The 18,518-nt window shown below is 39.3% G+C and overlaps 1 protein-coding gene across 1 annotated transcript in view; it reads left to right on the forward strand.

Annotated features, from left to right (window-relative positions):
* The window catches only part of DNAH8 (dynein axonemal heavy chain 8), a 283,834-nt gene that overhangs the window by 60,072 nt on the left and 205,244 nt on the right, over nucleotides 1-18,518 (forward strand). Inside the window, exons 19-23 of the mRNA XM_070245526.1 lie at nucleotides 3,718-3,798; nucleotides 4,206-4,322; nucleotides 5,141-5,260; nucleotides 17,058-17,193; nucleotides 18,061-18,176. Of these exons, the coding sequence (XP_070101627.1) occupies nucleotides 3,718-3,798; nucleotides 4,206-4,322; nucleotides 5,141-5,260; nucleotides 17,058-17,193; nucleotides 18,061-18,176 (570 nt within the window). The remainder of the gene's footprint in view (nucleotides 1-3,717; nucleotides 3,799-4,205; nucleotides 4,323-5,140; nucleotides 5,261-17,057; nucleotides 17,194-18,060; nucleotides 18,177-18,518) is intronic.

An 18,518-nucleotide genomic window follows, 5' to 3' on the forward strand; every position in this document is an offset into this window, starting at 1 on the left:
GGAAACTTTGGCTTCCGCATCAAAAGCCCTAGGTTTTTGTACCTAGTTGTGACTTTAGTCCTGGTGGTCTAGTGGTTAAGATTTGGTGCTCTCACCACTGCCACCCAGGTTTGTTTTCCAGTCAGGGAAGCATACCACCTGTCTGTTAGTTGTCACACTGTGGCAACTGCATGTTGTTGTGATGCTGAAAGCTATCGCACCAGGATTTCACATACCAGCAGGGTCACCTATAGTGGAGAGGTTTCACCCTAGGAAGAAAGACCTGGCCACCCACTTGTGAAAAATTGGCCATGAAAACCCTTGAATAGCAGCAAAGCATTGTCTGATATCGCACCGGAAGGTGAGAGGCTGGTGCAAAAAGACTGGGCAGGGTTCTGCTCTGTTGTCCACAGAGTCGCTAGGAGTCAGAACTGACTCGACAGCACTAACAACAAGTTGTCACTCTGGAGAATTGAGGATTGAGTCTCAAAGTACTGTTTTTTAATTTTTTTTTATTTTTATTAAGGTTATGAAAGTTAACATCCTTGTGAAATTACAGTTGTACATCATTATTAGTCATGTTGTAGGTACACCACCTCACCCCTAGTGCCATATGTTAACTACCACCTATGAGTGGAGTCATACAGAGTTTGTCTTTCTCTGTCTGGCTTATTTCACTCAACATAATATCCTCAAGGTCTATCCATGTTGTTGTGAATGGGACGACTTTGTCCTTTTTATGGCTGACTAGTATTCCAGTGTATATATATACCACATCTTTATCCAATCATCAGTTGCTGGGCACTTAGGTTGGTTCCATGACTTGGCTATTGTGAATAATGCTGCGATGAACATAGGGGTGCATGGAACTTTTGGAATTGCTGATTTCAGGTTCTTGGGATAGATACCCAGTAGTGGGATGGCTGGGTCATAAGGTATTTCTATTCTCAACTTTTTGAGGAATCTCCATACTGTTTTCCCTAGTGGCTGCACCAGTTTGCATTCCCACCAACAGTGTATGAGTGTTCGTTTTTCTCCACAGCCTCTCCAACATTTGTCACTCTTGGTTTTGGATATTTTTGCCATTCTAACAGGTGTAAGGTGATATCTTAGTGTAGTTTTGATTTGCATTTCCCTGATGATTAGTGATGATGAGCATCTTTTCATGTGTCTATTGGCCATCCGTATGTCTTCTTTGGAGAAATGTCTGTGCATGTCCCCTGCCCATTTTCTAAGTGGGTTGTTTGATTTTTTATTGCTGAGTTGTGTGAGTTCTTTGTATATTATGGAGATTAACCCTTTGTCGGATAAATAACTTGTGAATATTTTTTCCCAATTAGTGGGCTGTTTTTTTGTTTCAATCCTGTTTTCCCTTGCCTTGACGAAGCTCTTTAGTCTGATGAAGTCCCATTTGTTTATTCTTTCTATTGTTTCCCTCATGTGAGGGGTTATCGTGTCCAAAAAGATTCTGTTGAAGCTGATGTCAAAGAGTGTACTGCCAATATTCTCTTCTAGAAGACTTATTGTTTCAGGCCTAATCTTTAGGTCTTTGATCCATTTTGAGTTTATTTTAGTAAATGGTGAAAAAGAATGGTTGATTTTCATTCTTTTACATGTGGCTGTCCAGTTTTCCCAGCACCATTAGTTGAAGAGACTTTCTTTCCTCCATTGTAGGCCCTCAGCTCCTTTGTCAAAGATTAGCTGTCCATAGATGTGTGGTTTTATTTCTGGGCTTTCAATTTTGTTCCATTGATCTGTGCATCTGTTTTTGTACGAGTACCATGCTATTTTGATTACTGTAGCTTTGTAGTATGTTTTGAAGTCAGGGATTGTGATGCCTCCAGCTTTGTTCTTCTTTCTCAGGATTGCTTTAGCAATTCGGGGTCTTTTGTTGCCCCATATGAATTTTGGGATTCTTTGTTCAATTTCTGTAAAGAATGACATTGGAATTCTGATTGGGATAGCGTTGAATCTGTATATTGCTTTAGGTAGTATGAACATTTTAACTATGTTTATTCTTCCAATCCATGTGCATGGAATGTCTTTCCATCTCTTTATGTCATCTTCGATTTCTTTCAAGAAGGTCTTGTAGTTTTCGTTGTATAGATCTTTCACTTCCTTGGTTAAATTTATCCCAAGGTATTTTATTCTTTTCGTTGCGATCATGAATGGGATTGAGTTCTTGAGATCTTTTTCTGTTAGTTCATTGTTAGCATATAGAAATGCTACTGATTTATGTATGTTGATTTTATACCCTGCAACTTTGCTGTAGTTGTTGATTGTTTCTAATAGTTTTTCTATGGATTCTTTGGGGTTTTCTATATATAAGATCATGTCGTCTGCAAACAGCGAGAGTTTTACTTCTTCATTGCCTATTTGGATTCCTTTTATTTCTTTTTCCTGCCGAATTGCTCTGGCCAAAACCTCCAGTACTATGTTGAATAAGAGTGGTGAAAGTGGGCACCTTGTCTTGTTCCTGTTCTGAGAGGAATGGGTTTCAGTTTTTGTCCGTTGAGTATGATGTTGGCTGTGGTCAATGTACTGTTTTAAATTGAAGTTAATGTCACTTGCATTGCATTTTACAGGATTTTAGATAGTATTGATTGATATTATGAAAGTCAAAGTCCTTTGCCAAGTGTCAAGTACACATAAAAGTTCAACTACAGAAAAGTAACAGAAAAGGAGGAAAGGAATTAATACCTTTGAAACTATTAAGTAAACACTGAAACAGTTTAATATTAATTAATTTGGGGAAGAATTAATTTGAATCCACATCTCCCATCACATAGTGCAATAAATTACAAAATGGTCAAAAATTGATCCTCATAGGGCTGGCCCAGTGGCATAGTGGTTAAATTCATGCAATCTGCTATGGCGGCCCAGGGTTCACAGATTCGGATCCCTGATGAGGACCTAACACTGCTCATCAAGCCATGCTGTGGGGGCATCCCACATAGAAAATAGTGGAAGATTGGCACAAATGTTAGCTCAGGGCCAATCTTCCTCAAGGAAAAAAAAGAGGAAGACTGGCAAAAGATATTAGCTCAGGGCCAATCTTCCTCAGGAAAAAAAAATTGATCATTGTGGTTCATCTCTAAAAATATCTAAAAGTAAATAGAAAAGCTTATTAATTCTGATTATATGTACATTTTATTTATTTATTTATTTGTTTGCTGAGGAAGATTTTCCCTGAGCTAACATCTGTGGCCAATCTTTATCTATTTTTTGTTCATGGGTCGCCACCAGAGCATGGCTGATGAGTGGTATAGATCTGTGTCCAGGAACCGAACCTGGGCTGCCCAAGTGGAATGCGCCAAACTTAACCACGAGACCACTGGGCCTACCCCCTGTATGTTTATTTTGATTCAAGAAAACAAATGTGACATCAGTGATAAGTATGCTTTAATATGATCGAAGACAAGGAACAGAAGGGGGAAACATGCATAGTGCAGACATCATGAAAAGATAATTATCCAAACTTTTGAAAATAGCATAAATCTAGAAAGGCAATTAAATAATAAGTATGAAAAGAGCAGATCTAGAAAGCTCCATTGACTCACTATTTAAGGGAGATGCTCAGGTAATTTACGGTAAATTAGTATAAATTTAAATGAGCAGCCTCCCTCTTGGCAGGACTATGAGGAAACAGGTATAATGAAACCTTTCTGGTATGAATCAAAGTATGACTGTTGCTTTAAAATAAATTAAAGTAAAACATGCCTTTTTGACTTTTAACAGGGCCTTCTGCAGTATTATGATGAGTTATGTCAGGAAGTGCCTTCTGTGTTTGTCAATCTGATGACCCCTAAAATGAAAAAGGTTAGTAATATTGAAGATTTATATTCATTTCCCTGTTGTTTAAAATTAGATTCCAGTTCTATAGATTATGGATTTTAAAACATCTATTCTTGCCTAGACCCTCTATCTTTCCACTTCAACTTTATAGCTCTATTTTTCCTACGGAATGATTTCTTGTCTAAGTTTTGTTGCCTTTGAAAAACAACTAAATCTAAATAATGAGCACTTTCTGAGAATCCATGATTGCTTCATGGACAGCCAAAGATGATTAAAAACAAAAAGTCACCTTTACTAGGTATAATGGAAGGGAAATATAATTAAGGAAACATAACCTATAATATTTCCAGGTAATAAAAGAAAGCCTTCTTTTTAATAAATGCAGATGCTCCTATTAATAAAGGAAACTATTATGTTTTTTCTTTTTCTAGGTGGAGTCTGTGTTGCGACAAGGGCTCACAATATTAACATGGTCATCTTTAACACTAGAAAGCTTCTTTCAAGAAGTTGACTCAGTTTTGAATATGTTCAATCAACTTTTAAAGAAGGTATGATAAATAAATTTTTTAAAACTGCCTACACTAATACTCAGGCTATAAGTAATAGTTTGATTATCTATGATGGCTCTAATTATCTATGACTTTTACCTAAAAGGACATCCATTAAGTTAAAAAAAAATAATGCTTTGTGTTTCTTTAACTTCTTTGGGGCCTGTTCATTTAGGGTTGCCTTGTTCTTGTCTCTGAATTACCTTGCCTTTAATATGTTAAAATGGTAGTTCAACTCCACAGTGTAGTTTAGAAAATAAGACAATTGTAGACTCTGGAAGATGGCAGAATGGCATGCTTAAGTATTAACATTAATACATCTAACATTAATTAGAAGAGGCGGTCATCTAACTGGAGACTGTCCGTTGATTTCTGACTTCTGCTGCATAGAAGATGCATATCTTTTTAGATGTGCTAGTCTGTCTGTGGTGGCAGCATGATGTAACAGACAAAACTCAGAGGCTTGGAAGTTAGATGGACCTAGGTATGATTCTCTACCTTTTAGCAGCTGTGTGTTCCTCCACAGATTACTTCTCTGAGCCTTGGTTTCTTTAGCTGTGAAACTGGGATTGTAATGGTTCACGGGCTGGAATGAGGATTCAAGGAGATAACACATATGCTGTTATGGCACACGTTGCTGCTCAATAAAACTTTAGATCCATGTAAGCTTTCTTTGCCGACGTACTCCTAAAATTTCCACCAAATTACGCTTAGCTTAGGATGCGAGTTTCCAGATGTAGTCCTCTAAATTAATTGATAACTCAAGTACACTTTGGATGAAAGAAGAGTTTTCTTCCACATTTTTTCCTTGTTGATAGGTCAGTGACTTGTGTGAAATGCATATCGATACAGTTCTAAAGGAGATAGCCAAAACGGTGTTAATTTCCCTGCCTGAAGGTCGAGCGACCAAAGTAGAAGATATGTTGACGCTCAATGAGGTATGATTTGTGTGTGATATTTTAATCATAGAGATTCTAACTCATAAACCTAAAATGCGAGTTTACCTAAAAGAGGAAATCTGTGTCAGTAGCATTTACGTATTCTAGCTTTTTCAGATGTCTTCAGCTCAGAAGACTCACAAGGCTTCAACAGCTCAAGCCCATGGCCATGCCCTAGACATTATCTTGCTGATGTCTTCAACCTCATGCTGGAGTTCCCGGGGGTTCCGTCAGTGGTTCACTGCTCTTCTTTCTCTGTGCATGCTCCCAGGGCAACATCGTCTATTCTCATGGTTTTAACTACCACTTACTTTCCCTTTAAGTCACCCAGAAATCTGGGAGTCATTTGGACTCCTTTCCTCATTCTCATTTCCTAAACCCAGTCAGTCTTAAGGCTTAGGCAGGCTTTGCCTCTTACTCAGGTTTTGCTTGAGTTGACTCTTCTTTTCCACATCTGCTACTCCTTTCTTAGGTGAGGCCCCTAGGGCTCATTTTGAGTTTAGCAGTCGATGGTTTGATCCAACTGGTCTCTCTGCCTCCAGATTTGGCCCCATCATATCCATCCTCCACATTGCCGCCAAATCTGATTGTGAAACCCCCCAGCTTCAATCCTTCAATAGCAGTGGCGTCCAGTCCTACAGGATAAAACCTAACCTCCTCAGCATCGCATTAAATTGAAATTATTTGAGTACCTATTTGTCCTCCATTGGCTGGAAAGCACAAAGACAGGAACCCTGTCTAATCATTTTTGAGGGCTGGCCTATAACGCAAAAGCACTCTCAAAAGCACACACTTTATGTCTTGAACTGAATTCTTTTTTTCTTTCTTGCCTGCCTTGTGCTTCAGCTACACCTACTCTGGTGGTTTCCGTCACCTTGCTAGTGTCCTTTTCAAGACAACCAAGGGTGGCTCCATCTCAAGGGATCCAGTCTGGCCCATGGGAGACAGATGCCTTTGCTCCTCTTTCTTTGGAAATTCAGCTGCTTCTTCTCGGGACACCGCTTCTTGCCTTTAGCGGTTAGGGTAGCCAGCCAGCCTCTTGCCTCGGGAGTAAGGCATGGGTCACCCTCTCCACCCCTCAATTCTAGAGGACGTGGGTCAAGGTCTCTGAGTAGTTCTTTTGAAGTTCACTACACTTATTTCTACCAAATCTCTACCAATGATCAAGCTTCTCTTCTATAGCTTCAAGGTGGGCAATGGGCTGAGGCTTGCCTCCCCCGCTACCTTTTAAGAACTGCCTCCTTCCCCCCTTGTTGGATCTTAAAATCATTTGATTTCAGTATTGGGGCCTTGGCTGCAATGGAAACAATACTAAACGACCCATTTTAACATCCTGTTCTTGGAGCATGCAAGTTTAGAATGATTATATCTTCCTGGCTATTTGTTCCTTTTAACATTATTAAGCTTTTTATCCTTGAAGTCTATTTTGTTTGATATTAATTTTAGTTACGCCAGCTTTTTTTTTTTTTTTAAAGATTTTATTTTTTCCTTTTTCTCCCCAAAGCCCCCCGGTACATAGTTGTGTATTCTTCGTTGTGGGTCCTTCTAGTTGTGGCATGTGGGACGCTGCCTCAGGGTGGTCTGATGAGCAGTGCCATGTCCGCGCCCAGGATTCGAACCAACCAAACACTGGGCCGCCTGCAGCGGAGCGCACAAACTTAACCACTCGGCCACGGGGCCAGCCCCACGCCAGTTTTTTTAGGTTATTATTTTCCAGGTATATCTTTTTCTATTCTGTTATTTTCAACCTTTCTGGGTTCTCCTATTTTAGGTTTTCTCTTATAAAGAAAATTTAACTGGATTTTTTTTTTTTTTTAAAGATTGGCACCTGAGCTAACAACTATTGCCAATCTTTTTTTTTTTGCATTTTCTCCCCAGATTACCCCGGTACACAGTTGTATGTTCTAGTTGTGAGTCCTTCTAGTTGTGGCGTGTGGGATGCTGTCTCAGTGTGGCCTGACAAACGGTGCCATGTCCGCGCCCAGGATCCAAATGGGTGAAACCCTGGGCCGCCGAAGTGGAGTGCGCGAACTTAACCTCTTGGCCATGGGGCGGCCCCCTGGATTTTGCTTTTAATCTAACTCTGAAAAGTCTCTGTTTTTTTTTTTTTTAACTGAAAATTTTAGTCTATATACAATTATTCTGTCAATATATTTGGGTATACTTCTATTCTCTACCCTCTTACTGTGTGTTTTCTATTTACCTGAATTTACTCATCTATTTCTGGAAGTTATTTTTTGTTCTTTTACAAATATATCTGGTCTTTTTATATACTCTTGTTCCTTTCTCATGTTTATGATTCTATTTTTTATTTGGTCATTTAAAATATATTTTATAACAATTCTATTATCTGAAGAAATTGGAGGGTCTGATTCTGCTCTTTGTTATTTCTGCCAACTCTTGCTCAGGTGACTTATTTCTTTGTGTTTTTAATATTTTGGATTGAGAGCCAATGCACGCATGTCTGTTTGGTTGAGAACCTGTCCATTTTTATTTGCTCCTATGTGGTACCTAGGAGTTTTACCAACTCAGGACAACTGTATGTTAGTTTCCCAGATGATAGAATTTTCCAAACTACAAGGTAGTATAAACTCAAGACCCTGTCTGAGGGTAAGCTAGTGGTTGTAAATTCCCAGGGGAGAATTTGGCCCTCCACCTCAGAGCCTCAACCAAGACAGTCAACTTTCCTTGAGACTACAGCCATTGATTTGCCTGATGCTATGTCAGGAAAGGGGATGGGAGGTCTCAGGTCCAGCCTCCTACCCTTGTGAGGGATCCAAGGCCTTATTTGGTATTTTGGTTATGGAAAAAAAAGCCCCCATAGAAGCTGTGACTTCAGCTTACTTTTCTTTTTCTTCTAACATGGCCACCACCATCCCAGCTGCCACTACCACCACCACCACAGCTCACTGTCGTCACTGCTGTTGTGGCCCGTCCTCTCATGAGAGGCAGTACCTGGAGGTTGGGGAAAGCTTGCTTTTCACGTTAGGCTGATGTCTTTTTCTTTTTTATTGTGATATAATGTGTATACAGCAAAGTGTGCAAATCATAAGTGCACCATTCAAAGAATGTTTACATTTGGCACACCCTTGTAACCATCTCCAAGATCAAGATAGAGAACGCTTCCTTACCACAAATGGTTCCCTCGTGCTCCTTTCCAGGCAGTAGTCACTCCCCAGAAGTAATCACCATTGTGACTTCTATCACTGTATGTTAGTTTTGTCTGTGTTTGAATTTCGTATAAATGGAGGCATGCAGCACATGTTCTTCATGCCTGGCGTATTTTGCTCAGTATCAGGTCTGTGAGATTCATCTATGCAGTTGTGTGGAGCAGTAGTTCTTTCATTCTCATTACTGTATCATATTGCATTGTAGGAATTTATTACAATTTATCTATTCTACTGTTGAGGGCATTTGGATAGTTTATAGCTTTTGATAGTACACTGAGCATTCTTTTTCTTTTTCTTTTTTTGTGGACCTAAGCACTTATTTTCGTGGGTATATACCTACAAGTGAAATTACTGGATCGTAGGTCATGCATATGTATAGCTTTCATAGAAAATGTCTTTTTAAAGGTGGTCTGTTTGAATTAGGAGCCAAATGGGTTCACATATCGCATGTATTGCATTTGATTGATGTGTCTCTTAAGGTTCTTTTTACCATCCCTCCTGTTTTTTTGCTTGCAATGTTTTTTATTGTAGCAAAATATATATAACATAAAATTTACGATTTTAACCATTTTAAAGTGTACAGTTCAGAGGCATTAAGTACATTCAAAACATTGTGTGACCATCACCACTATCTATTTCCAGAACAGTTTCATCATTCCAAACAGAAACTCTGTACCCATTAAACAGTAGTTCCCGAGTCCTCCCTTCCCCCAGCTCCCGATAACCCCTATTCTACTTTCTGTCTGTATGAATTAGCCTATTCTCGGTACCTCATATAAGTGGAATGATACAATACTTGTCCTTTTGTGTCTTGCTTATTTCACTTAACATTATGTTTTCAAGGTTCATCCATATTGTAATGTGTATCTGAATTTCATTCCTTTTTATGGCTGAGTAATGTTCTATTGTATAGATATGCCACATTTTGTTTGTCCATTCATCTGTTGATGGATATTTGGGTTCTTACCACCTTTTAGCTATTGTGAATAATGCTACTATGAATATTAGTGTGTAATTATCTGTTTGAGTCCCTACTTTCAATTCCTTTGGGTATATATCTAGCATGGAATTGCTGGATCATATGGTAATTCTATGTTTAACTTTTTGAGGAATCATCAAACTTTTTTCCACAGTGGCGGCATCATTTACATTCCCATTAGCAGTGCCCAAGGGTTCCAATTTTTCCACATGTTTGCTGACACTTGTTAATTTAAAATAAAAAAAATTAAATTAAAAATTTTTTTAATTAAAAAGAATTTTCATAGTAGCCGTCCTAATGAGTGTGAAGTGGTATCTCGTGGTTTTGATTTGCATTTTCCTGATGACTGCTGATATTGAGCATCTTTTTATGTGCTTATTGGTGATTTGTATATTTTCTTTGGAGAAAAGAAAGTCTATTCAAGTCCTTTGTGACTTTCCTTCTTTTAAGGCTCTTTATTTGTTGAAGAAATGGGATCATTTGCCCTGTGGAATTTTCCATGTTCTATATTTTGCTGATTTCATCCTAGTAGTGTGATTTAAAATGTTAACATATTCCTCTATCCCCTGAATTTCCTGTAAATTTTAATTCGATCTAAAGGCTTGATTTAGTTCAGGTTCAATTTCTTGTTCTTTTTCTGACAGACTAGTTCAGAGGTGATACTATGTATTTCCTGTTACATTACATCAGGAGGCACATAATATCAGATTGTTTCCCTTTTAGTGTTAAGAAGATTGATCAATAGGTTCAGAGGGCAGTCAGCTTTATCCATCAGTATAGTCTTCCACCAACCTTTCATCTAAAGGTTTCACCTAAAGATTTTAGCAGCCCTTGCTTATTGTTGCCTAGAGCCATTATTTTATTTGAGGTTGCCAAATGTTGATATTCTAATTTTAGTATTTATGAATAAAATATTTCTATAAAGAAGAAATGTCCCTCATTAACTGGTTGGTTATTCTGAAATAGCATTTGTACAGAAAACTTTTCAGAATAATGAGTTGGCTCACTAGCAACTTATAAAATGACCATTGAGTTTTAAATTGTTTAAATATCATTATGAATCTATGGATTTTTAAATACTTGAAGGATTCAGTCTATTACAGTCATGATTCTTTTTGATGGTTAAATTTTCCCATCTTTGTCCAGTAATCTTTCAGGCTGGCTTTTATGTTTTTGATATGATTCCAGAAGTCTTTGAAAGCTTCCTTGCTTTCTGGAACTATAGGAATCTTAGGTTCATCTTGTGCATTTCTTGCCCAGATCTGAGATCACCCATTTCTCCAGGTAGCCCTCATTTCTTTCCATGTTACCAGTGGGAAATGGTATTTGGAGATCACAATCTGCGTGCTAGGAAAGGTATTCATTTTTAACTTTTAGCTATTATAGAATTATTTATGCATCCCTTAGTAATATACTATGGGTAGTATTTCTTGAGTTGGCAAATTTGCACATTATCTTCCTACTTTAATAAGTGAGCATTTAGCTCTTTGACCCTATCCTCTACCACTCCTCCTTTGACTTCTCAATATAGTTATAAAAGCACTTTTAGTTAAACAGTAGCTGTCAATAGCAACACTTTATTATGCCTATATAAATATTAGCCAATGCAAAACCACGTAATGTACATGTAATATATCTTTTCTCATATACAACTTTTAATTTTTACTGGGGTTTCTAATTGTCTTTCTCTTCACATTTTCTTTCAAATACACTATTATATGAGAGACCCCATTATTTTCCCCCCAAGAGACCTCCCCTGAGAGCCCTCTGAATCCCTGTTTCAACCTGGGTTGATTACTCTCCAGGTCAGCTGCAAAATTGTTAACCTGGGACCCTCCCCGTCTGCTCTATTTCCTGGATTTCGTATTATTCTCAGAGGGAGAGCCATTCAGATGCTATACTGGTCTTTTTTCAGCAATTGAAGTTTTCCAAAGAAGTCTCCTGTTTCCTGCCCGGGGGTAAGGGGTATTTTCCCACCTGTCATTTTCTTCTCGCTCATCCTCCAGTCTGGCTGTATGCACGTCGTACTAAGTCTCACTTATAAACGAACAGAATGCAAAGGAGCAGGGAAATTCCTATGTTGCTTTGTTGCTTTCCTTCTTTTTGTCCCCTTTACAAGGAAAACTATCTTCTACTGATATGTACCTATAACTGTTCAGACACTATCAACTGCTCAGTGGGGAGAAATTCATGCTACCGAGAGAATTTACTTTGAACACACCAGCAAAGAACTTTTATATGCCCAGAAAGAGTAACTGATCACACAAACGAAGGAAATTGGAATAGATTAAGGGTGACTGAGTATGAATGTGGTGTTTGCATTGATGGCACAACAGAAGAAGCTATTATTATGAGGTAAGTGATGTCTCAATGCTAAGTCAAGATACAGGAGATGGAATTTTGAAGAGTGCCTTTGCCAATCAATATACTCCAGTCACTCGCACCAGAGGAATCTAAGTTCTAGTAACAGGTGGGCTGCCTTCCTGCAAACCTATCATCAAGTGGGGCATTATAGTGAAGGCAGAATAAAATGGGTAATGACAGGGCAAGTCAGGTAACACTCTGGGCAGAAATCAGTTTTGGAAACATGCCATACATAACACTAGTTTTTAAGGACAAGGTTAGTTTGGGCCAACCAGTGGTTTCAGACCGTATTTGGGAACCAAGGCTATTTGCAGTCAGGGCAGTGTTCCTTGGCTTAGAGCATCAGACTGTGGTTTTAGGACAGCTTATGTTAATTATTAAAAAGCTATCATCTGCCAGCTTCAAATTGGACCTTCTGCTCTGTGATGCTGGGGCTGGGACTCTGCAAACTACATTTCTCCTTGGCCTGCTGGCTCCCTTTTAGGCGTTGCCAATCATGTGCTAGAAGTGGGGTGGAGGAGGGAGCAGGGACTTGCTCTTTCCCCTTTTGCCTCCTCTTTCTGACACAGTCACATGGGCAACAACTCTTCACCCTGACAGTGGTGTTAATCCCAGGCTCTAGCTTTTTCCAGCCCTTCCAGTACCAGCCTCATGTGCCTCTCAGATGTACCAGCACCATGAGAACCCTCTGAGCTCCTGAGGCAGCAGCACCAGCCGGGCAGCTCCCTCACTTGTCAGCTCCAGGTTCTAATAACTCCAGCTTCCGCCTTGTGCTCCCCCACGCCCCAGGGGTGGATGTTACTATTAAAATAGCTGGTGTGGCATCTGTTTTCATGACTGGACCCTGACTGACTTATCTGTATATCAACAGATATACAAATGGAATAGAAAATCAGGGAAATATTATGATCCAAGTTGTGATAGGAAAACACTGGTAAATACATGAAAGGGTATTCAAAATTATATCAACAAAATCAACTTGGCTCCATTGAAAGAGAAAATAGATTAGTGGTTGCCAGGGCTGTGGAGATGGGGGAATGGGGAGCGACTGCTAATGGGTTTGGGGATTCTTTTTTGGGGTGATGAAAATGTTCTGTAGTTAGATAACGGTGATGGTTGCAGACCTCGGTGAAAATACTGAAAACCAATGAACTGTACACATTATAAGGATAAGTTTTGTGGCATATGAATTACATCTCAATTATAAAAAATAGGGAAAAACCCCCTAGAAAGTCTGTCCCTGAACTTCCCCTCAGTATTTCAGTCTGTTGTTCATTGAGTTGTGAGTATGGTCCTAATCTTCAAGGACTAGTCTTCCCGAGAAGAGATGGGGTCCTTATCAGGAAAGGATGCTTTAGTTTGTTTGGCCTCAACTGTTAATGACATGCTATAGAGGCAATTTTTGCAGTGGCATTATTATACCACTTGTTGAACAAAAGAAGATGGCTGGGCCACTGGGTTGGCAGCTGACACAGGAAGTTTCTCTGCTGTGGAATGTGTGTATCCAAGTTTCTTATCCTTGGCATTTATGGCAGTATGAGTTGTCAGGATTATTTGGGATGATCCAATTCAGCAAGGGTCAAATATATTTTTTTCCAAGTGTTCTTTGATCAGAGTTTAGGCACTAGGATGGAGTTGGGGATATTGTGTATGGGACAGCACCAGTGAAGATCCCAGCAAGGTGAGACACCTCAGGAATCCCAATGGTGGGAAGTCATCACCCGCCCGGGGCTGAAGGGACCAGGGAAGGCAAGAGTGCTTTCAGAGCCCAGTAGAAGTTGAAGCCATGTGGAAGGGCTCATACTGTAGGAGGTGAATTTGTGAAGAGACAGCCTCTATCAGAGATGCGGCCTCCAAGCAAGGAGCGGGTGGGAAAGAAACACCCCACCCTCTCTCTCCTCCAGCTCTCCCAGCTTCTGCTGGTGCTTCCCACTGGGTCAGACCTAACCAGAAATCAGAGAATAAGGCAACCCAGGGGGCAGTTTACCTCTGCACAGAGCAGAGCAGAGAAGAGCTGAGAATGGGTTGGCAGGGGGCAAATGGAGAGTAACCAGCACCTGGAGTGTCTGCAAGATGGCATTGACAGAGTTACAGGGATTATTTATAGTTTTCTAAATTAAAGTCTTGTAAATAATTTTCACAATCAGAGCTCTTGGTGCTTTGTTGTCTGCTTCTGCATCCAACTTTTCCTTCCTTCTGGTTCCATGGAGAAAGCTCCTACTTCTTTTCAAAAGCTAGACCTTCCAAATGGGCTCTAGATCCCACGCCTTCTTGCCTTCCTGGCAAACTTACTCCACCAGTCTTCTTCCCTCTCCTCTATGTCTTCAACTTTCTCCTCCCACTGGACCCCTCCCACCAGCAATCTAATATGCTCTCACCTTTTTCTTGCCAACAAACAAAAACCTTCCCACATCTCCCTTCACTTCTCATTTACAACCAAACTTCTCTAAATTTCCACACATGCTGCCTTCACTTTCCCATCTCTCATTTCCCATCTCCGTTTTCTTTCCCAAATTCCTGGCTCGAATTATTTCTGGCACTAATTATTATTTTTTAACAACTTTGAGTTACAATTCACATACCATACAACTCAACCACTTAAACTGTGCACTTCAGTGGTTTTAGTATCTTCACAGAGTTGTGCAACCATCACCACAATTTCAGGACATTTCATCACCCCAAAAGAAATCCCATACTCACTAGTGGTCATTCCACATTTCCTCTCAACCCTCAGGAAATTGCCTTGAGAGGAAATGCCTTGGCAACCACTAGTCTGTTTTCCGCCTCTATAGATTTGCCTGTTCTGGACATTTCATACAAATGGTATAATGTGATATGTGGTATTTTGTTTGTGGCTTTTTTCACTTAGCACAGTGTTTTCAAAGTTCATTGAGTATTAGTACTTCGTTTCTTTTCTTTACTGAATAATAATACATTGTATGAATATAGCACATTTTTGTTATCCATTCATCAGTTGATGGACGTTTGGGTTGTTTCCGCTTTTTGGTCATTACAAATAATGCTGCTATGAACATAAATGTATAAGTTTTTGTGAAGACATGTTTTCATTTCTCTAGGAGTGGAATTGCTGGGTCATATGTTGACCTCAGGTTTAACCTTTTGAAGAGCCGTCAGACTATTTCCCAAAATGGCCGCATTATTTTAAATTCCCAACAGCATTGTATGAGGGTTCCAATTTCTCTACATCCTTGCCAACACTTACCATTTGTCTTTCTGATTATAGCCTTCCTAGTGGGTGTGAAGTAGTGTCTCATTGTGGTTTTGATTTGCATTTCCCTAACGGCTAGTGATGTTGAGCATTTTTTCATATGCTTATTATTATTAACCTTCTGTAAACCTTCCTTCAGAAATGTTTATTTAGATCCTTTGCTCATTTTAAATTTGGTTTGTCTTTTTACTTTTGAGTCATAATTAATTGTTCCTTATATGTTTTAGATACTAGCCCCTATCAGATATATGATTTGCTAATTTTTTCTCCCATTTTGTGGGTTGTCTTTTCACTTCTTAACAGTGTCCTTTGAAGCCCAAAAGTTTCTAATTTTGATGATGTCCAATTTATCTTCTTTTCCTTTTGTTGCTCTGCTTTTGGTGTCATATCTAAGAAAGCTTTGCCTAATCTAAGATCATGAATCTCTATGCCTACATTTTCTTTCAAGAGTTTTACAGTTTTAGCTCTTACATTTAGGTCTATGATTCATTTTGAGTTAGTTTTTGTGTATGGTGTAAGGAAAAAATCTAATTCATTCTTTTGTAAGTGGCTGTTCACTTGTCCTAGCACCTGCTGTGGAATCCCCTGAACTTTATTATTACATAGTATTGGAGACATACAGAAGAATTTATGTGGCACCCTCCCATTTATTCTCCTGGGCATGTTCTTTTTAAAAGATTACTCTGTTGTTTTGTTGAGGTTTCTGGAGAAACCAGGGAAGTGCCGAGATAAACGTGTATTCAGTCTGTCATGTCTAACTAGTAGTGTCAGTTCCTTTCTTAGGGGATTTCAGAGCAACCATGATGGGGTGGGGTGGTGGTGTATGTAAACACATGTGTCCAGTCTGCCACCATCAGATGGAAGAGTCCACTTGCTTAACACTCGTTTTCCCTACTAGACTGAAGTGGCTCTCAGCCACCATTGTCATGCCAATGTTTAACACTGCGTTGGATAAATTAGAAAGGATGGAATGAATGAATGATGGAGCAACGTCAGAAGAGTTGGCGGGGGTGGGAAGGATCAGAGAAGGTCTTTGGGTAAGAGGAGGAACACAATTTCCCCGAAGACTGAGAAAAGATGAGAATGGGTTCAGATACAGATGAGGTGCTATAAGTGGGAGCGACAAACTTAGAAGTATCTCTTTCAATCCAGTAGCTAAAGAAGGACCACACGAGGACAGTACACAGGGAATGTGGGCCCTCCCAAAGCCTGTCTGGAGGGAGGTCTGTGTGGACAGGCTCGGGCTCTTCCACAGAAGTGCTTTTGAAGGCCCAACTGGCTGCTGCCATTTACTCTTCTCTTTCCTAAAGTGTATGGATATTGTGGACTTGACAAAAGGCCTATTCAATTTTGTAAGCCACTTTTCTTTTCTGAATTTAACTAGTTCTTAACTTCTTCCTAAAGCCTTTGCTGTCTGTTGGAAAAGTTCAGACAGCAAAATACAGGCTTTTAGAATCAGACAAAGCTGGTTTCAACCTCTATTTTTATCACTCACTGTGTGACCTCAGACAAATTTCTTATTCTTTCTGAGCCTCAGTTTTCTTGTGTGTGAAATGGAGACAATAATGTTACCTATTGTTGTTGTCATTTAATGAAATGAGTTAATACACAGAAAGCTCCTAAATTGATGCCTGGCGTATAACACCATGCTCACTTAAAAACCTTATCTCGTTTGAATCTCAAAGCAACACTTTGGATTGTCCTTTTCTAAATCACTTCTCATTTTCAACTTTTGACATCATCATCTCTGTACTTCTTCAGCCTTCTTTCTTTTCACCACATAAATGTGAATGTAGATGTCCATGTGTGATTGACTCAGATAAAGGCCAAAGACTTTAAGTTTTTCTTCTTTCTTCTTTTTTTCTTTGCTTAGACCTTAGCAGCTGTACCTTTAGCCATTGACAGTTTTAGTTCTGAAACATTACACTGTTAGTAACTGTCTCTAGCTGTTTTCAAATGGCATTAATTATTGTTTTATAAATTAAAGTCATCTTAATAAGTTTCACAGTATTTCTTAAGTATCTGGAAACTAATAGTCATTTCTTTACTTAACAGACATACACAAAAGAATGGGCTGATATTCTAAACCACAAAAGTAAGCATGTGGAAGAAGCCGTTAGAGAACTTATATCAATATTTGAGGCTATTTATGAAGTTAAGTACACCGGGAAAACAGCAAAACATATACCAGGTAATTTGGTTAGTTATGATGTTTGAATTACAAGAGTTACAGATATGTTCTCAAGGAGCCTCCTTCTGCTTAGCAGGTACCAAATTTCCGGACTCCCAGAAGGAAAGCAGGCGTTCAGCATTTACCGCATCATTTGCACAAACTGGGCACAGTGAGCCTTTCTTTTAAAAAATCAGTTAGAGAATGGTGGGAATCCTGAAAACCAAGTTCCCAGATGGTACCACCCTCGCAAGCAGGCCTTTCTATGGATAACCGTCTCAGTCCTGCTGTGTTAACTGTCTCTCTTTTTTTTTTCTTTGCACTGCATTCTAAACATCTGGAGACATTTTTGGTTTTCACGCTTTGGTGACACATTTTGGGTGGTGCTACTGGCATCTAGTGGATAGAGGCCAGAGATGCTGCTGAACATCCTACAATGCATAGGACAGCCCCCAACAGCCAAGAATGTCGATAGTGCTGAGGCTGAGACACTTGGAGCTTAAATAAGTATCCATAGCACGTCTTCTTTCTCGTGGAGTTTTTCCACATAGTTTAATTAGTTTTTGTCAGAAATGTCAAAAATACAAAAATATCGGCTCATTAAGCTAGAAAACTCAAAAGGTAGACATACTTAGATAATACATAAAACCCTCTTAAAATGTTTCTTACTTCTATATACTAAGACAGAGTGTATTTAAGGAGTATATTTCTTAGTAGAATGATGATTCTATTGAGATGGGTGATTTAAATTGAATTCCAAGATGATTCCTACAGGAACACATTTTAAATTAAGAACTTTTTAAGAAGGGGTTTCCTAAGAAGGTTTGGCCATGTAGAGTAAGGCAAATGTTCAACATTAAATGTTATATTTTTGTTTTGTCTTTATAGAGCAGAGGAAACATGTTGCTTTTGGCAGTGAAACAGAAGAGGGCGACAGCGCTGACTATGACCCTAATGCTGTGACTGAGGTTGATGTTAACGATAAAGAAGATGAATTTAAAAAGGTATTTACTGTGAAACAACCTCATGCAATTTCACAGACTTATGACTCACAGGATTGTAGGTAACCCCTAATGGTGCTTCTAGGCAATTCTACAACTAGAACTGTTTCTTCTTATATAGTAAACGTCATACCTCTGGGATTGTAATGCCAATGCATTTGACTCAGAGTGGAGACTTTGTTCTCCATTGTTGTGTTAGCAGAGTTACCTATAGGCAAGCTCAGCTTTCAAATCACTTGAGGTCCAGGGATGTGCATTTTTCACTAGCTCTGCAGATGGGCGGTGGACTCCCTCCCAGGAGAAATGCTGGGTGGGCAGATTTCCGTGTTGTGTTGAAAGTGAAGG

The sequence above is a fragment of the Equus caballus genome, chromosome 20, assembly GCF_041296265.1.
Source record: "Equus caballus isolate H_3958 breed thoroughbred chromosome 20, TB-T2T, whole genome shotgun sequence".
Taxonomy (NCBI): Eukaryota; Metazoa; Chordata; class Mammalia; order Perissodactyla; family Equidae; genus Equus; species Equus caballus.